General features: G+C 42.3%; 1 protein-coding gene across 1 annotated transcript in view; it reads left to right on the plus strand.

The window, feature by feature from the left end:
• Positions 1–772: 772 nt before the first annotated feature.
• The window catches only part of LOC111266547 (putative E3 ubiquitin-protein ligase RNF144A-A), a 28,651-nt gene continuing 7,505 nt past the window's right edge, over positions 773–21,918 (plus strand). Inside the window, exon 1 of the mRNA XM_022844118.2 lies at positions 773–2,136. Within this exon, the coding sequence (XP_022699853.1) occupies positions 1,446–2,136 (691 nt within the window). The 5' untranslated portion in view covers positions 773–1,445. The remainder of the gene's footprint in view (positions 2,137–21,918) is intronic.

Consider the following 21,918-nt stretch of genomic DNA (forward strand, 5'->3'; position numbering starts at 1 on the left):
AATATGTCGTTATATCTGATCTATCGGGACGAGCTGTAGAGCAACTGACCGAATGCTACGTTTCCCTTCCCTCTCTCAAAGCGGTTTAAATAATTCTGCTTTCATTGACGAAGCCATAAAAGATATCATATCTATTTGTGATTTGTTTTGTCTTTAATTAGCTCTATACAGAGCGCTAGTGGGTGTCTGGATCCTTAAAGTCAAATAGGCGCCCCGTCATTTTATCAAGCGAACACTCAGGTGGACTATGCTACTAGAGATATAGTGGGCACTGTTCGATATTGTACCATCTGATATTCATCTTATTTACCGACATACCGCTGACACGCTTAGAGATTCGAAGTTACGGCCTGCAATAGTATAGTGGACAGGCCTCGAGCTTCTAATTGTTCGATCGCTGATTTGCTTGTTCGTAAGTCGTGCGTGCGCGGCCTACCCTGGACTTCGTTCCCCTTAACTGTACATATTAAGTCAAGGATATGACTCTTCCAGTTAAATCGAGCCTAACGCTTTCGTCGCCATTCAGTCCAGAATAACTCTGTCTGGCTAAAGTCTCAGATGATCTGGTGGAAGCTCAGAGGTAAAGTAAACCGGTTTACCAGCCAATAAGTGCCATAGTCTCAACGGTTGTGATTGTAGCTTCTGGTAACGCTGATCAGTCCGTCACTGTGTCAATGAGGAGAGGGCGCAGAGCCCTTACCGCCTAACCTCCCTTTCAGTTAACGGTGCTTACGACGCGTCATCGTCACCCGTCGCTCGTGTAGTCACTCGATCGCTAGAACAGAATCACTAGATCACTTCGTATGCATGCACAGCTGAGAACTGCCATCTCTCTTGTTTCCGCCGTTGCGAAAAAGTACACTAATAGATTGATCAATCGTCATTACCATATTCGTAATTTGTGAATTGTGTTTGCGTGCTTGCTATCGCGCTTTGTCGTGTTACAGGTGAGAATCGTCGTCAATGAAGGCTCAGAAGGAAAAAAGGACGAACTTCGAAAAACCCAAACAAGTGGACTACGAATGGCGGGTAAAAATTAAACGAGGTTAAAATTTATTCCCAGTATCTACAAGGCATTTACTCTACAACTACCTCCGCCACAACGACAGAATCCATTTCGGAAGGATCAACGCCGTCCGTACAACAGTGTGACACGTCTAGGATATTGTGAGGTGGTGGTGTTTATAGCAAATATCAGTACATAGTAAATTATCGTTTCCAGTGCTAACTACGAGACTGCAAAAAAATAGTGTACTTAATGATTGATAGAATGCCGCTATTATCTGTGCATACTCGTCAATTTACGTAACATTCCATATAAGGCGGCACAAAGAAACGGGATCAATGTGCGTCTGACATTAATGAGCCCGAGTCATTAGCGTTCACGGCCTATGCAGTGAACATCTACGCCGTTACGTTGTTTCGGCGTCGTACGGTCACTTGCGATGTCGCAGAGCGGGCCCGTGGCCCATCAGTGGGCTGATGAAGATACGAAATCGGGCTGGAATTGTCTGCCTTTCAGCTGGCTTTTCCAGAGTCCCTCAGGGAAGCAGAAGTTAGCCCGAGTCCTACCGAAAAGTCAGACCTTCGTTTCGGTAGCCCGCAAGGAGGTGCGACTGCACGAACCCGTTGCGCGATCACTGTCGGCAAACGACGTGCCTACCTCGGACGCGGCTGTCGCCAATCTATGCCAGCTGTGCTTGTGTGTCGTCAGCTTGAAGCGCTGTATGAGACTTGAACCGTGCGCCCACTCGTTTTGTGTCGAATGCCTTGAGCAGCACGCTGTCGTGTGCGTACAAAATGGCCGGGCATCGGTACCATGTCCGCATACCAACTGTGACATGGACCTGAGAGAGCCACAGGCCCGTCTCTTACTAAAAAATCAGCCGAGGCTTCTCGAACGCTGGCAAACACTTCTTCTTAATGAACAGATCACGCGTGACCCCCTACGAATGTTCTGTCCAGGTCCGTCTTGTGAAAACGTCTGCGATCTGCCCAAACCCACCGTAGACCCGTATGGTCTACAATGTTCAAAGTGTCGATACACGTTCTGTGTCGTGTGTCAGGATGCGTGGCACCCGCTAAAGGATTGTGATCAGGCTACAATCCTGCATAACCTCCTACAGGATATACAAGGTAGGTACGGAAAAATATGAAAAGGCAAAAAGATGGGATAAAAGATATATATAGGATTTTTGATGCAATCTAAGCATACCTAAGGTGATTAAGGTTGATAAGATGAATAGGTAGCTCGTAAATGTCTACTCAAAAAAATGCTGCCTGGTACACGACGTAATGTTAACGAATGATAATATAATCCTCGTGGTTTGTATTTACCGACTCTGAGAAATATGCGGTGTTAGCATCCAGAACGGCGTTGGGTTGTTCCTGATACCCCTGATCATCAAATATTAGTGCCTGCTTTTAGCAATACGTCATAGAAGCTAGTATCCGTCCAAATTAAACTCTTAACACCATTGCTTTCTAGTTGTTAGATAACTGATAACGGCTATGTTAAAGATGTTGTCATTCCTATCTACCGCGTGCGATGACGCCGACGCCCATCGTTTTGTCAACTGGTAAGATGCCGCCACACGATTCCTCCAACGCTGGATGAAATTGGTTCGCTCGTTGTGCTATATAATTATGCTGTCACCTCATGCATTGTCAATGTATCGCTTTTTTAGCTCACAGACATTGCTGTTGTCTTGTAACAATCGGATCTGTGTATCACGGTCGGCAACCCATCGAACAGATTTGGGGGTGCAATGAATGTCGTCCGAAAATGTCATAGCCAGACTTGAAGATTCTGTCTTCAAGATGCGGATTCTCCAGCACCGAATCATTGTGACTAGGTAACAGACGGAGGTGGCTTTGACATAATTTATTGTAATTTCCATTAATTCTTATCAGACTGTTATACCGTTTGATAATTGGCACATTTTATCAGAACTTCATATTTGTTTTAGACACGTCGCGCTCACTCACATTCTCCATAATGTATGTGTTTAAAATCAGCCAAATATTTTCGGATGTAGATCTTTCATAAGGTACGAAAAAAAAATTAATGACGACCCGTTAGAGAGGCTAGACTCAAAACGTGCATAGATCAATTTATGTGGGCAAAAACATAGACAGAGTTTCAAAAGGCCAAAACCAAATGTGCTTAGCTTTGTCCTTAGTTAGCGGTTCAAGGGTTGTTAAGGTTCACCTTTAGGATTGTATTTCATGCTATGCCCATGATGGTGACGTAACTAGTCGGCGTTTACCTGTCAAATATAAGGGCAGGCAAGGTTGGCTAGGTTAAACCTGAAATTTTGTTTTGAGCTGGCGGCCAGCCGTCTAAACGAATCTGTAGCCCAATACCGGACGCAAAACCGGAGACATTTATTAGCTTTTAATGATATTTGCAAAATATAAGATGTTGTGCTACGACTGCAGGATTCAAAAGGAGAATTTCACATGGTTAGAGATCCAACAGGTTGCCTACTCATTCATCTGTACAATAAATACAAGCTGTTCTATGTAGATGGGTGGCTGACGAGACAGAAACAGCGAACTACCAGAAAACGTCTTTTAGTTGTTCTCCGATGAAATCCAATTGTCAACGTATAAAGGCTCCTATAAATGGAGATTCGTTGCGGACCGCCTAAGGCTAAATCGCAAGTAATACGGGCACCATTTATATGAATAAGCCCCCAAGAGTTGACTAGTACGTTTACGATCCTGCCTGTCCAAATAAGAAAAAGATTCAGATAACCTATACGATGAAGATTGACAATCTGCCTCCAAAAGATGGATGGTACGGGCAAGGAGGCTAGGGTTGTCTGATCAAAGATACCAATAAAGCTGATAGGCAGCTAATGTTATGTGGTTTCATCGAGAGCAGAATACTATCTATACATTAGAAGCACATTAAATATGTTAAATAGGTGTTACATGAGTAAACCTGACAATTAGACTATTGCGTTGATTTACAGGGGGGTCAAGAAGCGATTGCTTTTTGACATACAATTACCGTAGTACTTGAAAGGTTGAGAGTACACACGGTATAGAAACGGCTATCTCGATGTTCGAGTACCAATGAAGCATTTGGCGTATGTATATTTAAAATTTGGCATAGATGATTTTTGACCCGCGCTTGATCCTATCATCTTTTAGCACTCTCGCATCTCGTATCCGTGTATATTTATGCTTTTACATAGATGTCCGCGAATATATACTTATCTTCCAATAATACCATAACAATAATAACCACACAAGAAACTATTGCTTAGTGACATTTCACCAGCCGATCTGTGAATCGTTGATCCAACAATAAATATACTGTAATTGTATTATACAATAGCCCTGGGACTACCAAAGCCCTTCCACCGCATCGTGGCCCATTCGACCTATTTTTATATTTCGACACTCTTCTCTATGAATATCATCTCTGCGTACGACGGACACTTTTCCCATAAAAATGCGGGCCTACAATTGTTACTACCTCCTATAGCGGCTTCACTTTGTTTCGATTGACCTCGTTTCCCCAAAATCATCGTCCAACTTACGTTGTCCTTCCAAAACGCTAAAAGGGGTTGGCTTCTGTTCGTTCTACTGCTTTTGTCAGCTTTTTACAGGGCAAATGCGTCTACCTATTTCGGCTCCATCGCTGATCCACCATCGCCAATGGAACCAGATGCTTGCCATCAGTCGCTGCTAGCGTTCGTACTGCGACACCCTCGATATGTTCATCTATCAATTTGTCAAAGCGGATCGTACTAGGTATCTGATACTGCCCGTACGAGTCGATGGTTTGTTCATTGCAGTTAATGTTACTCCCGATTTGGCAGTAAAGTCAAGAAAACGACGAGCTGAATTATTTCGGCGCGCACCGTTGTTATGGCCGCCATTGTTGCCCTCTTAGAAGATGAGCTAAACAAATTACTTGAAACTGATACAGTAACCTATCGAATGTAACCATACTAATTGTTTGAATTTGTACCTCTGCTATCCCACAACTCATCTGAGCTCCGACGTCTCTGTCGTGACTGGACACACGGCGACACGTCTGTGGGCTGTCGTCTCCGCCTTGACGGTCCCTCATCTCCTTGTGATTAAAGCCGGGCAATGGCCCAGCTGATTCGGGGTCGACGGCGGTTTCAATTAAGCGCCTGAATCATTCGCCCAGCCAGGGTCTCAACGCGTTATATAGAGACGATACTACATATGATACTCCCGGCTGTCAATGAAGAACAGAGTAAACAAGGAAGTATTTTACGAATAGCTGCTCGAGGACGATGTTGCCGTTCTCACCGGTGTGTCGTTCAATAAATGCATTCTCACAGTACAGGGACGCGATCGTGTACAGGAAGTAGAACGGAAGGCCAGTACTAGCCATCCTAGTCCTATTTCTGGCTAACCATACAGATGAACGCTTAGTGTTATTTTCGACCTTCTTCGATAAAATTATCGGCCTAGTCTTGATCAAAACTACTATCTGACAAGCTTCTTGGGACGACTTTTATTAACAGAGAAAAAGAAGTTTATGCTATCAGCTATATAAGTGAGTAACAAATGGGCTGAAAAGCATTGTATAAGTAACAAAATACCGCTGACGAACGACAAACGGATTATTTCTATTAAAACGAATGTTAGTTTGATTGGGTACGGTCGTTCTGTGAATGACTATGCAAAATCCACCTCAAAAAGGTGTGAGCTTCATAGGAAGGTGAAGTCGAAAATATACGTTCGTTTATAGATCTAGGTGAAGCTTTTGTCCGGTAGATATTAATAACAATTAGGAATATGCTCAAAATGGGCTGATGGGAGAGAACATATAATCTAAGAAGTCAACGGCGCTGATCGATGTTTATGCGTGATAGTTTTTACCATCGTCTCCGTTGGAGCGTACGCTTAAAATAACGACTTATATTTACAGTATATAAACAGACCACTGTGACTCACTAGACGTCGAACTAGGTAGTTGATCATCACGCCATTTACCGCTAGGGACAAACAGGTTTAAATTCATGAAAACTTATAAGATGCGTAGGATTTGTCATACCGATAATAGCTTTCGTCTAGATTGTCCTAGATCGTCGACAACTATAAATGTCGGTTGGTAAACAAGAGCCTATTGGACAATGTATTACCATGTAGTGGTTGCCAGTTTTCCGTATGCGGTGAACTGGTTCAATGGTGCGGGTAGTTTCGATATGCCGACCAGATGTGGTAACATTTTGGCAGCTCATAGATGGATAGCGCCTCTTAGATTGCTGTGATATAAATAAGATTTTTACTTCTGACGCCGGAGGCGTGTGAAGCGATTACCGCCGCACTTATCGCCAGCCTGTCATCGTTCTTAGCTACGTGCATGCATGTTAACACAGCTAGTTAATTCTCTATTAGAAAAATAACATTGCCTTCGACGCGATGTGCACGGTTTATAGTCACCATCATTGTTATTATTGTCGTTAATTCGGTAAAAGATATCTTTATACTTAGTATATACCCGTTAGTGTAGTCGTTCACGCTTTATGTACGAGATTCTTTAGATCGCTTCTTTTTTTGTCTTTTTTTTTCTATGTTGCCTCTTTTTCTTGCATGTGCCAATTTACCCACCTGTTTCTTTTATTTCCATAATATATAACCTTTATGCATGTACGCGCGGGACCCCTCATAGGCTCCCATGTTGGATCTCGTAGACATGTCCGTCAGTTAGCAGCAATGACAGATGGCAGCAACGCCACAAGCGGCGACAACAATAACGAACCAAGGTAGATAGGCTGACGCAAGCACTCCCGAAGGTGCCGTAACGCGGCAGCTGACCTAAATGCACAGTCGATCTTCGGACAGAGCCGAAGAGCACAGGCAATGCACGCACACAGAATCCCTGGACCCGAACAACTTCTTACAGGACAGTGGCACCCTGATAAATAGGCCTTTACAGATACTGGCGTCGCTTAGTCCGCACCTTTTCTTCACGGCACGTCCCCGTTCTAAATCGCCAGTCGCCTGTGACTGACTGATGCCGCTCCACAATGTCTCTAGCAGAAGTATAGGACTGCTCATGCTACCATGTTTCGGATTTTACCGTTTTAGTTAGACTGCTTCAGAAGCAGCGTTACCTCAACTACGTCTGGTATGATTATTATTACTGTTGTCATTATAAACTAGAGGACGAGGATTTACTTGCACTGGTTTACCTAGTGCCATCGCTACTACGTTAGGTATTTCAGTCATAGCGTGTTACATTGCCAGTATCATAGAAACTTGCAGGAGTAGGGGCAGCTTCTAGTGGACAACCCGTTAACGTTTGTCGAGGCGTTCGGTCAACCTCTCCGTCCGTTGATCGGTCTGTCTGGCAGGTATCCTTCCTGTTTCACCTATCCTTTTGAATGTGTTTATACGGGTGTGTATGCATGTGCATAAATTCATCTGCGTGTTTCTCTATGGCGTGGCCGTATGTCTCCGGAAGATATCTACTGGATGAGCGACAAACGGAAGCAGAATAAGCAAGGCTGTGGCAGACCTGCCGACTACGTGCACACTTGCTGGACGACAATGACAACAACGGCTGGATAAATGGATCTACAAGGATAATAAGCAGTCACTGCCGCCGAAGTAGCGGCAGAGTCTGAGCACAATGCATTGTGAGCGTCATCAGCACTAACTGAAAGAGAAAATCCCGGTTCGTATCGTTTTGACTTGACCAAATCGTTGGTCCCCGAACTTTTAGATGACAATAACAGCGGCAGTTCCGGCTCTGTAGGATCCCTGTAATAGCCAATCGATGCAGCAGCAGCAGCAGCAGCAGCAGAATTACAGCTCAGATCGCCTCTGTATAAGCAATCCTGGCATGGGAAAACTGTGAAGGAACACGGTACGAAAGACGGCACGGTTTGAAGTACATGAGGACTAGCCAGAGGCGAGAAGGATAGCGACAAATTTAATGCCAGCCTCACGCTAAAAATAAACAGTTGAGTGTTATGTGTTACGTTTGAATCTTATAGATGCTTCAGAACTTGCCCTTGAACTTGAACTTGTCACTCTGAAGATGATGGTTTCGCTGACAGTCAAACGACGACTTGTCCAAAGAAATGCATCCATGAGGCTTTTTACCTATCCTAGAAAAATCCTAATTGTGTGAAGATTATATATAGTAAAATTTGCCGCAATATAAACCCGATTTGAGTGCTCGTGAACCACTCGGTCCGGTCAGCTGTTGATAGCGCCAAGCCAGTTTGCATCGTATTGGTAACAACATAAAGGCGGCATACAATATAACCGTGACGATGAGCCTGAAAGCTTGCGATCAGACGAAACCGTACTATTCATCATTTTGCAAAAGAAATGGATGGAGAAGTCTGAACGCCCGGCTAATGATCGTGGACAGTCGCCTCACTAGATAATATCGAAAACGCCAAACCGCCTGTGAGCAACGTCCTGAGCACAACTCGATTCGCGTCGAAGAAAGCAACTGCTTTTAAAAGAATCGAAAAAAAGACAATATCGTCGTTACTAAGACTCTCTTCAGGCGCCACAAAGCTTGTCAAAAGAGCTATTCCAACAGTTTGTACGCGGTGAACGGCCGACACCGGGTGAACCGAAAGTCAAACTTGAATTTATGACAGTTTGGTTGACGTTTGAAGGTCTGCGAGGTTTCTACGAGTGACCGAGCATCGAGTTTAACGTCGTACGTCAAAAAAGCCTCATTGCCGCTCCAAAGACCGATAGGTCTATTAGGCTTTTCCATAGAAGTCGCAACATCATTTACTGCTGCCAAAATGAAAACGAGCATGGCAAAGTAGCAGTTGTCAGCCTCGAACAATCCGGCGTATCACGCGGCAATTATGATAGCACTAAGAGGTTCGAACGTGTGATTCTACGGTACGCCAGGACCCTGTATCGAACCGGTTTTAGGGGATTACGCCCAGTAGTGCATGATCACCCGAGGTCTTGGTATTTCCAGTGGTTCATGGGGGTTAACACGGTGTAGGTAGAGTCGTACATCGGCGATTAATGACGTACAAAACCAATTTCCATACAGATACGGGATGTGGGTTACAAAGGCGGGCGGACAATGGTTTAAGGAAGGAAGGAAGCGATAAACGAATGCCCCGTTGTGTTCTGTAAGCAGCAGATCTATAAACCCGTACTAGGACTCTTGTCTTATCACAGCATTGCTTATCGTGTCGATGTTTTAATTCGGGTACTTCTATATGAACCGCTTGGTTCGAGAAGGGCTGTTCTGGAATGATCGCATTCTGTAAAATATGCCACTTTTGAGGTATAAGTTGTGAGGTCGATAAACGTCAATGGGTGGCCTCCGAACGAACAGGATACTTCTATGATGCCTTCCGTATACTTCAACTTTGACCGTCTGTAAGGTACAATGTTTTTCAGTGGTAGATTAGTCTATGCTTAGTCTGGCGATTTACCGTTTGATGAATCGGCCATACATGTATTCCCTTTGTCCTGTATCCAGTATCGTCTTGAGCTCAAATCGTAGCCAGGATCCCAATAGCAATAGGACTCTCTGTCCCACTACTCTTATTATTATTAAAATTTGTATTGTAGCGTTATTAATTTAAGCCAACGTTTCCGATGTGTCCTAGGTAATAAATTTTCGTCCTAATGGAAACTGCCTAGAGATCTGACTCGTCGGCACACCCTGTTGTAGAAGAAGCCACAAAAATCAATATCAATCTCCAAACTAAGTTTATATTTTGCATCTGTCTATATGCATTGACTAAAAAAACAAGAGCCCTAATCCCAAAACGAGAAGCAATAAACATATCCCCATCAAGTTTTGCATCATCCAGTGTATAAGCTCTTACCAAAAGACGGACTAATATCTCAAGTATTTCTATCCATCTTTCTTATAGAACGTGAGAATTTACACAAAAAGAGACAGCTTTTGCTACAGTTAGAAAGTTTCTGGACAGTTTAAGAATCTTTATTGTATAAAAGTAGCAAACGAGTAAAATGCAATCAAAATGAAGGTGAAAAAAAAAAGTTGAGTAAAGATTACTAGAATGCTTACCAGATTTTCATATATATATATATGTATATGTATGTGTATACAATATTTCGTACGCTAAATATAAGCTTATTGTAAAAGCCTTATATGAATGTACTACATCCTGTATTTGGTGCAGTCCTTGGAAGTACTGCACATCCATTGGACCTAAAGTAAAAGCACTCAGTAATGTTGCCAAGCTATCGGTTTTCAATAAAAAGGCTTTGTCCTTATTACATCCTGGCTTTCCAATGATTGAACTTTCCTACTTCTCGTGAGTGGCTTGTGAATCCTTTTGGAATGCTGCTTCATGCAAGGTCAGGATTACCTTAGGTCATGCCAAATGAATGATTTTTCGTCGAAAGCGTAAACCTCTCTGTTAATTTGACTCTGATCACTATTATTCGTACGATAACGTTATTGCCATACCTAAACCATGTACTAAGAACTATAACGCTGCAAGTAGAAAGGTTACTCGCGGCCTCCTTGCTCATCTATTAATGCCAAGCGCTGCACTATTGTCACCCTAGCCGCTTCAGTTAATGTTCCAACGTGTATAATAAGATATGATCAATTGCCAGCCAGAGAAATAACACTGTTTTCGCCCCTTTTTTTTTTTTGGAGATAGCAGCCAGCTAGTTTTTGACGTACTGTTTTTTTGTCCAAGTTCAAGACCACTCTTAGTAGCGGTTTCTTGAGTCTTACTCAATCGGTGGCTACAGACGTTTGTGGTGGTTGATAGCACAGTATCGATATCGACCCTGTGGTACCCTTTTGGTATTAACGATTACACACCGCTTTCAAATTGATCTCAAATGTTTCGCAACTACATAAGATCTTATCCTTTTAGTGATCTTTCAACTATCCAAAGAGCTGCATCTCTTGTCACTAAAAAGGGACTTTAATCTCGACATACAGCTAGTTATGTAAGGTTCGTTAGGTTGCAAGTATATGCGAAGGACCTTTGTGTGAATGAAAACTAGAAACTAGCTATTCAATATAATACTATAGTAAACTTAAAGCACTCGTCTTTAACATGTGTGCAGATTCTGTTATTCTATATTACTAAGCGCCAAAATCCACGCTTTTATCTGACCCAAAACAATCTCTCAGAGAGCGCGGGCTGAACTTATTTTTGTGCTATAACTTGTACCGTATGAAAAGCTTCATTTTAACTTTGTAGAAAAATATATTAGATAACAGCTGGCCACTAATGTAATGAAAATATAATTAGCCTTTTACCTCCACAGCGGTAAAATGCAATGTAATAAAGGCGCGGGATGAAGTCCATAGGTGGCATTGTAGTCTATTTATATCCAACTAAACCATATATTCAGTAAAAAGCTGAGTGAGGACCCATACGAACAATGCATAAACAGGAGACGGCGCCTAATATATGATAAATTTTTGCGGACTCTTGTTGTAATAAACATGCGTTCATCTGCGAGTTTATCTCGAGCAGAAGTGAGCCATCCAATCTCTCCAAACCAAAAGACACACCCCTACCTAAATCTGAAACTCCCTTTACTTCCCCAGTCGACGGTCTACGTCATTGCCCGTTTTCACACGGCTTTTGAAAAGATCGAGGAAGATTTTTACGAGGCAAGCCGAAGGATCTTCAGTAGATTTTCGATTTAAAAGGTCTAAAAATTGACAAAAATAGCTCAAAAAATGAATTTTGACACATCTAGAGTACGAATAGAGAAATTAGCGACTATATCGAGACGAAAATTAGCAATTTTCAAATGAATCGTCCAGAGTTCCAACGGTCAATCCCTATGAGGTTTTTAGGCTGTTTTTTTAAATGCTTACATTTTCAGGATCTGTGGCCTGCTATCGGCACAGAATTCAATTCCACTTACTTCTTTTGTATGTACCGTATTTAGGCGGCACTATAGCGGGGTCAGACCTGCCAATATGACTCGACGCATGGTTACTTTTATAAAACTATTTGCAGAATTAGACAGAATTATTTTGGAAGCGACCGGTGGGGAATCGCTTAAGTTCTGAATTGAGGCTGATTACCTCTCACGAACATGATTGTCAAGAATGACGCTTTGAAAGCATGTCATATTTTTTATGTTGAAATATCTGTTTGTATTTACATGTAGTCTTTGAGATTCAGCGTACGAAAATGTCCCAATTCAGATGCCGTAATCGGTATAGGTATCAGCACACGTGTGGCTGTACTCTGCAGTACAGATTTACGGAGTCAGTCATAATTAAACAATCCAAATGATTTGCAGGCCCCACTCAGATATATACAAGGTTTTCCTTTTTGCGTTTTGCTTGTGGTTCAGGCGCCCAATATTGTCTCCTTCTCACTAGTAGAGCAATAGTCGAGCACCTGCGTATTAACGTTTTGTCCGGATAACGCGGCAGTTATCCGCCTAAGCAGGCTGACCAAGCGGAATAGACTAATGAGCTAATTTAAAAAGTCTTCGTAACAGAAATCAATGTCGTATATAAACTGTTTGTAGTCCCAGTTGAGCACGTAGACGGTTTTCGGAGAAAAGTTTAGTATCCGTTGACAACAACAATGGCTAACCGAAGTAACGTCATAATTGCTGAGTGAGAAACATATTTAAAAGTTACGTCAGAATTATAATAAGCACAAATCCACTTCCGGTCACAGCCACTTAACCCAGGCAACTTGCAGAACGATGGGGTCTGTGACATCGTAAAAAGACACACTATAAAACGTTAAAAATCCCAAAGTACTAAGGACAGGTTATTATGACAAAGAATAGCGCAATTTTAGTGCACGACTAAGGTTCTGTCGTCTTTGAGCGTTGATGCCGTAGACATTTGTTTTAGAAAAAAAAAAAAAACTACGTGTTTGGTTGGGAAACACGATAAAAAAGCTTCGTGTAAACAGGAGAAAAATAGAATATTGACACAATATTTGAGTGTATCTTGAAGGCCTCCGTTAGGCTCTACGGCAGACTAAAATCGAACGATATCTGCTTGCATATAATAAGGTACGGTCTAACTATCGAAGAATCGAAATCAACCAGAAGAAATTTAGTTCTTTGCGACACGACAAAAAGAAACTGGAAAAGTGATGATTTGGTGCTATCAAATCGCTAGGACACAAAAGCGTGACCACCAGTGAACTTCCCGAGCACGTATATTACAATAGACATGTAACTTAATCAGGATTCTCGTGAAATTACATATGTACACGCACAAACATAGACACAGATCAGAAAAAAGGGTACAACATTTTTTTAATTACTACACAGCGCAAGTGGAGTGGTCGTTCGAATCTCGTACTACTATATCAAGCTGCATCTACCGATAATAACTTTAAGGGATACATTAAGCGAACTAGTGGCTGGCAAGCCGAAAATGAGTTCAACGAGGCTTCTATAAACCTTAGTAATATAGAATATACATAACATGAGTTTCGGGTATATCCGAACAGAATCGATGCTTTTAAGAACAGCTTCATTGTAAAAAAGGCAAAATTAGTCAGGTATCATTTGCATCGTTTTACCAATGTATTAGTTACAATGGAGCCTGAAGAGCCATGCAGGGGTAGAAGGCCCTCCGAATTAACGTTCACCTTTCCTAACGTGTCGTCCAGCTCGTCGACAGAACACATGAGACTTGAAGGTGGTTGGTATGTGCCTAGAAAATATCACAGCACCAATCAATATTGTACCTATATCTTTTACGAAACTGCAGAATAGCATTACTAATGCTTACGCTCCGCTTCTGGCTGGACTACTACACCCGGTTGATATCCATCTATCATCTTTATTCTTAGAAACGACAAGGCCGAGAGTGACCCAGTCAGTTAGCATGGCATTGCCAGCTGATCGGGTCACTTGCCACAACTTCCTGTCTCCCAGCGTTTCTTCAACTTTCAGCGTTCTTTTGCAAAAGCTGCCTCTGCAATAATTCACCCGCTGCACTTCGCTGTATCCCATAGTTCACCACGGCGGCAAACGATCATGGCCAAAACTTTTCGCTAGATTAAGCCGTAAGCTAGTTTTTGGTATAGAAGAAGTTCAAAGCTGATTCAGTAATCTAACATCAGCGACAGAAATACCGCAGCTATCTTCTAAGCTACCAGTGAAGTCACTATAGAAATCGCTCATTGTGGTCGATAGCGGCGGTGGTTGTAACAGCGGTCAATGAATGCTATCCCTGTTGTTATAATGGTCACCATATCGCCATCGTTGCCATAATCGTCCCTCCTTCGCCCGCGCAGTTGCCGTCGTCGTGTCTTCCGCAGTTCTTTTCGTATGGCCTTCGCTAGCGACTTGAGACAACGCTAGCGTCAAAAAGCACCGCATCACCCTTCGTTTGGCGTCATCGTTTGCACCGTTGAGCTGACAATGGAATAATGAGACAATTCTTGCGTTCTTGGCGCGGACTGGGGTAGTGGTTTCCACTGATGCCTCACATGCCTTGCAGCGCTGTTGGTGACGCTCGGAGCGCCAATAGCAGTAGCGCCAGCGGCGGCGATGGCAGGATTTGCATTTTGCAGGATAGACTCGGACGAAGCGCTGCTATCACCACGAGGACCAAGATGTTATCGGTCATGCGGTAATGTTTAATGCCGATATTACTTAGGTCTATAAAACTACATGCTGTGATGGAGCCTTTGGTACGACTGCTGCCGCGGCAGATCGTGATGATGATTAACACGATGAAAGAATAGGGCGGATTTGATGAAGAGTACAACACTAAGCTGGGAAATATTGCCTTTTTGAATCGACTTTCTCCGCTGTTGTGACAACTGCTTGCTAGCTATCCTCCGCTACTTTAATGAAATTAAAAGAGGGCATATGCGAAGTCAACGCGGACATTCAAATGTGGAATTATCTAGTACATATATTAGAGAGAGAGCATGTAGATAGAAATCAAAAATAGGTAGGGACAAAGGGGTAGAAGGGAAGGAGAGACATCTTTATGGTGTAGAATTTCCTTAAAAAGTCACCGGTACTATATATTAAAGTGGAAAAGAACGTCAAAGTTCAATGTACATAAATATCGAGGTTAGCTGAAACATTTAGCAGATGGATGCCATTTAAACGACTTTAACTCTCGGAGAAAGGCCTGTCGACTATTGCCCTGTCCTACTAAATAACGAAGACATTTTGCCTACATTAATCTGTTATAGTACTGGCGCGACATTGTACAAAGGGTTATTCCTTCAAGGTCAATGAAATGATAGACAAGTATGAGACAAACGACAAGTAAAAAATCGCCGAAACGGCCAGGGGGTTTGTGCTCTGTTCTATTGCGTTTCGTTTCCAAGCTGCCATTGCAACGTCCTACATAGGACCTTTTTAAGCACGTATCGGCCATTGCCGAGACAATCATAATATAACAGTCTTGTTAAATGCATGTCTATTACTTTTCTCTACAATGAATAACAAACGAGCAGTGTCGTCTTGTCGACATCACAAAAACCTGGCTCAAAATATCGTCTGTTTGGTATCGTTTTGTCCCTCGCAACAACAACGGACCAGATGAAAATTTACCTACCCCCCAAGGGTATCATTGCCAAAAATCCAGCACGTTTCGCTAGTGCAGTACTTCTGCTTGTTTGTTACAGTGTTATCTCCTGATTTTTCAGCTGAACTATTTAACTGACGTGTCGAACCGGAAACGGCAAGTGGATGTCAGTAGGTTTTGCTGCGCGAACAAACATATTCTGCCAACTAGTTCGTCCAAGATACCGTACGTACTAGCCGTACGAACGGCCAACAAACGCCACTGTTCTTATCATCGTAGCGTAACACGAACGCACGCTACAGAAATTCTTGCCGTTGCTATATAGATTCACAGTGATCATTTAGCGTTCGTCGCAGATCTGCACACCATTATAGAGCTCCATTCGCTGGCCAAAAGCTTTGAGAATTTCTACCGCTGCTAAACTATCGATGCGGAATACTAATATATGATAATAACAATATCTCCATTTTGCACCTCGAACGTTGCCGAGCTTCTCAGTACGCCGCAAGGATATATGTCATACGGACTAGATGTCGATGAATGACGATCAAGTAGAACGCGATACCTGTCTTCGAAGAGCCCTTGCTGAAACTGCGTTAGGCAGTGATACCAGCATTTGTTATAGTTACTCGCCAGTGAAATCTCATTTGTGTTTCTCTAATTTGCTGGTCCATTATGAGGAGCTGATGTCAAATGACTAGGGTTTCAACGGTACTTGCTGAAAACCTTTCGGCCGATAGTTACTTCAAGTGCACCTATTTTTTAACGTGTTTGTCCTTTGCCGAATAGTCTATTTATAGCGTATTCAGCTAGTGCGCTAAGCGGACGACTAGTGTTACCAAGAGCGAATAGACACTTTCGGCATCTATCCCCTTTTGTGCTGAAGAGGAAATCGGTAGCGGTACCATTAATACCTATCTAGAAATTATTTGGGCGTCACCAACTCATATGTTGGCTCACGGTAGGACAAAGCCCTTTGCGAGTGAAAAGGAAAGCTGCAAAAAAGACGTATCCATGCCTTGCCTAGTTTTTATCGGGTTCGCCTTCCCTCGCTTTTGACTAGGGGCAGTGAAAAAAAATTCTTCCATACTGGTGTATCGTCTTAACTAGAATAGTTTTTTAAATGATTTGGTGCATAATATTTGTATAAACAATTGGCAGCGTAGGCGCATCGTACGTCGTCGTTGGATTAGGGCTGGGAGATTTACCGAACTTTGTTGTTATTGCTGCTGCTTCAGAAGAGTAAAGGTCAAAATCAATCATGACCTTTTATTTGCATTGGAAAATGGTCGATAATTGTGAGTGGTATTCAATTTCCATTCCCCTAATATATTTAGCCAGGCTAAAATTACCCTATACACCCTATGAACAGCCGTTGACTATTTGATTTCTTTTATACAGCTGCATATTGATAATGCTATCCAACGAAAATAAAGTAACAAAGCAAAAAAATGTATAATGTTCTGATCGAACGAGGGTGTGCAATCGATTCCAAAATGTTCACTACCTTTACGACTGCATTGTACAGGATGGTGTCGGCCCTGCATCTTCAATACGGTGTTTCGTCTAGCAGCAACAAAACAGTATTTTAGGCTGAAAAGCAGTATCTGGTTATTTGCTATAGAAGATCTAACTAAACCCTATCTTGATAACGTTAGAGCTTCAATTAATTAGTAACTAAGAAGAGATGAATCAGGCCGACCGAGGAACGTAAGTAGGTGATTTTCAGGATACGTTTAAGAATAGAAAAATGAATAGGACAGCCATAACATCTATTCGCACGGCTTCTCGAGAAGAGTGACAACTTGCTACCCTAGAATCGGCAAACATTTGTATGGGAACGAAGTGCAAAGTATTTTATTTTTTCTATTACTGTCAAGCCGTCTCCAGTTCTTCTTTGCGACAGCTTGACGGAGTCGCTCTACCGAGGAAAAGCACCAATTACGCCTCGGGCTGTACGCTTATCTTTTCGCGGTAAAATTTTGGGTTTGACATGGCAATAAATTGAGCTTTTTTGAGTTCCTCTTGCTTTACCTGCCAAATTTATCGTAACGCTACTTATTTCTATAATAACCTACTGCTACTACATTCGTCCCCCGATCTAAACAAATCATTCACACCCGTGTCGTATAGTTTTTTTCCGATGGCAATGGCTTGCCCCCTTTTCTTCGCATCCACAGGCCTATGTGCTGACCATTTAGTCGATTTTGATAATCTATTGTATGTATACATATTATAAAAACACTTAAATATTCCACGTCTGAAAGTCCGCGTTGCCCATAGCCATCCTTCCAGATTCAACGGTACCACTGTCAGATGAGTTATAGGTCAACAAGTTCCGATTTATGCCGACCGTAGTAATAGCCGACATCAGCCCAATTAACTAAGATGGAAATGCCCGTTTCCGGCTTCTGGCCCCTTGCGCCATACAGCTTTTTCCAGCTAGTTTATTCGTTATGCGCGACGGGCGCACTTTTTGACTCAATGACCAACAATGGGTAAAAGCACAATGTCCTTTCAGATTATAACAGCGGGGCTCTGGGCCGTGGCCAGACCACTTAGCGACCCAGTGGTAACGACGCAGGCGGATGGCGCACTGCTTTAACTAGAGTGCCTGTGCGAAAAGCATGAACCTGCTATTAATAAAAACGTTGAGGGTGGATGCCAAGACTACATTTTGCATAGACAAAAAGACTGTAATAGGCGCATAATTTTTTTTTTTTTATATATATATATAGGAGAGTCATTTCGCACAAATATTAGTCAGTATTTGGACTGGCGAAGCGAACAACTTATCCATAAGTTTTCCAAAGTTTTTATCACAAGAGAGTTCGTAAGTGGTAGTTGTTGTTGTTGTTGTTGTTGTTGCTTTTGTCAGCATTGGAGCCGCTGTCTCTGTTGTTGTCTTTCAGTCTAAGCTCAAGCATCACTCGTTTCGTGTAGCCTGAAGAAAATTTGGTGGTGAAACGCCGGCATTACCACTGGCAAGACAATGTGCCTGTAAGTAGGTCTCCTGTGACAGAAGTCAGATACCTATAAAACGATTTGATGTGGATAAAAAAAGAATAGGTCGCTCAGATAGGTTAGCCACGATTGCCGACTCGCATGGGTGATGGGGAAGGCGGTGGTGGCAACTCCACCAGAGTCTACATCGACGTCGGCCGATATGGCCTGGCCCCGTGACAGCTAGAAGCAGCGAAACAGGAACATCGTTATCGGACAAAATCGCCAATAATCGAAGTTAGCAGAAAGTTGCGAAGACGACCAAAACGCCAACCAAAGCTTCAGTCTAGCTTGCTAGTAAAGCCAGTCTCCTTATCTGCCTGCTGACTAGCAAAGGCGATTGGAATCAACTAGAAATTAGTTTAACATTGGTCTGTCGTCGCCGGTTTCAACATAAGCGCATGCTCGTTATCTCAGCCAATACTTTCTAACTAGCCCGCATATTTTCTTTATCAGAAATGCACATACACACACACACACACACACACACACATACATCATTTCCGTCGTGAACACAGGAGAACTCGTTGACAACCAAGCTAGGCGTCGGCTGGTTTGCTACTGTTCCCCCATGACTATTCAAACATAGCATCTGAAAAGGGGGTACGGGAAACCCCGTCTAGCGGGTTAACCATCATACATAGATGGACACCATCATTTGTTGAGACCAGCCATAGAGGATCGTGGGAGGTACGTTGTGTAGAACGGATATAATGCATGACATGAAACGACAGCGCCGAATAGATGAACATAGCGATAGAAGAAATACGTCCAGAAATGGATCTTAGGTAATACGTCTTGTGGAATGGGCAAAATATAATTGGGGTGTATGTAGGTTTGTATCAGCTTTACCTGCACCAAATGTAGTAATAATGACGAGTGCAATACGCACCGATTTCAACTCCGACAGATGTTTCTCTTACAAAGACAAATGTGCATTCAAAGCTGACATAAGCTATTATTTTCTAGCGTTGTGACTGCTACCTGCAGTTCGTAGCGATTTTACTATATATATATATACATACATATATACGCGCGCAATAGTGTTACCAATATTTAACGCAGACATTTAGAAAATGGCCATATTTAATAATCGGCTTTAATTATTAGCTATACAGATATCTGTTTAGCTAAGAAAATCGGTCCGCGCCGTATATTAACGCATGCTGAAAAACACGTCTCGACATCGTTATCACCGTGATTGCCATAGGGGAAAGTCAGAAACGAGTACTTTGTTCTAGTTTTACGCTCAAGCACACGGAGGTATCATCGCTGGCACGAGGGTGACCGCCCTGCCGTGTAGTCGTCTGCCAATTCGACCGAAAATTTACAGTTTTCTTCAGACAATAAGACGCCACCATTATCACTGCCGCGAATTGGACACCTTTGACAACAGCGGGTCTGTTTGGGCTATAGCGTGTGACGCGGTCACTGAACCACAAGACTCTATCCGTGAGTGAGACGTGTCGTCGGGGTAAAATTTAGCACCGGCAGATTTAGCTAAGGTCTATCTATCTATCTGTGTATTTGACTGTGTGTCCTCTATGTGTGCAGTTTTTAATATTGGTCCATTTATTATACATCAACATGATGTTTTTCAAGACGTAATAGATACATTGCGATTGGCTGTTCGATACAGATTGAACAATTATAGTCCCGAATCAAACGAGAGAACGAATTTATTCATGGTGTGTCCAGGCCGCTAAATAGATATCTCCGTAGCTGACGCTATTGAGAACGAGTAGAAAGTGAAATGAAAAATCTCGCGCAATCGAAGGCTTGCGTCAAAAATTGTTGCAGTTAGTCGATACTGAACGGAGCGCTACTCAAGGACGCATCGAGATGTCTCCCAGTTGATCTACTCTTCCGTAAATTCAGTCTTCTCTAACTACTAGAAATGAGCGCCATTCGGTTGAAAGAAGTGAATGGTGGTTGGTTCTTGTGAGGCCAACAAAAGCATCAAACCGATTCACCACGTATGCGTTGAAGATGATCTGCGATACCCCATAGAGTGTTGAAACCCATCGAGCCTTAACAAGCTGACATAAATAGAATTCTGTCATTCGTTTGATAAGCGGCGGAGATCGACGTGTACAGGACCTGTATCACAGCTTTCTCATTCGAGAGAGGGAAAATATCTCTCTCTCTCTCAGATAAATTGCGGACACGAATAATTTTTTCTAAGTGGCTTCAAAAAGCTCTTGCAGTCATCACACTGACGAAAAGTCATTGCATCGATAAAGTATCATCAGACGCTTAACTTAAGCGATCGCTAGTCGCTTAGATAGATAAGCAAAATATACAAAGCACCCCTGAACAAGCGCAACTGTCTTAAAACAGAGAATATGTATATCGGTTGATTAATATCGGAATCGAGTTCTTTTGCGATACGGCCCATACACAGACATTCTGCAGCCATTGTTGGCAACTAATAATAGCTTCGATACAAACGCAGGAAACATAAGCTTGTGCTTACGATAACAAATAGTAACTAGTCCCTCTGCGGGAGCACAAAATAATTACCCAGAGTCCTCTCTGTAAGCGCCCTAAGAGATTGTTTCGAAACTTCTCGACAGAAGGTCAATTTATTTTCACTGCTAAGCTTAAATCTGTGATAACAGCTTGTTATTTTATGATAAACTGTTTTGGTTGTAAGATTATCGAAGTGATCTATTTCAAAACAATTCAACCGTAATAGAAAATGACCAGCGAACCAAGTATACTGAACATTATTACGTTATTATTTTTAATTAAATACTCTACAGAATGAATGTGTGCGCCACTTAGTGAAGGGTTTTCATTTAACGACCTGTTGTTACATGCCCAGTTCTCTGTATTACAGTCGTATGCGTTTTGGTAAGCAATAAAAAAAATCACAATGAACCTATGATCGAACGGTGCGAATCTCATCTCGAAAGGCGTTCGATTACGCGACGATGTACGTATTACGTACGCATACGTTCCCGAATAGTCGATTGAACAAGTTCATTGTTAGGCTAATTAGTTAAAGTTTTCGACATTTGTAAACTTAAATTAAAGGTTCCGTGAATTGTCTCTCCACAATCTGCTAGAAATATAAGTAAGAGCGATTTTTGGCGTTTTGAAAACATAGCGTTCTACTCGGATTCGTATAGCAAATCAGACGGTTATTTCAGCGTCACTCTTCACGACATTGTTTTATCTCTCAATGAAAAAACGGATATTAATTTTTGAAGCTTGAAAAGAAGATAAAGTTCCGATCGTTGCACAAAATATTGCAATGTTCTTATAGATGAAAGAAGGACCTTTAAATGAGATAGAAGTAGACGAACAGCGTAGAAACAAAGGAGCAAAGTAATATTTGGATAAAATCACCATTAAAAAAAGTAATGTCAGAAATGTTATTTTCAAAGTCGCCGTTATCTCGTAGTTCGTGCAAGAATTTGATTATGTTTTCT

The sequence above is a fragment of the Varroa jacobsoni genome, unplaced genomic scaffold (genome assembly GCF_002532875.2).
Source record: "Varroa jacobsoni isolate VJ856 unplaced genomic scaffold, vjacob_1.0 scaffold_1096, whole genome shotgun sequence".
NCBI lineage: Eukaryota > Metazoa > Arthropoda > Arachnida > Mesostigmata > Varroidae > Varroa > Varroa jacobsoni.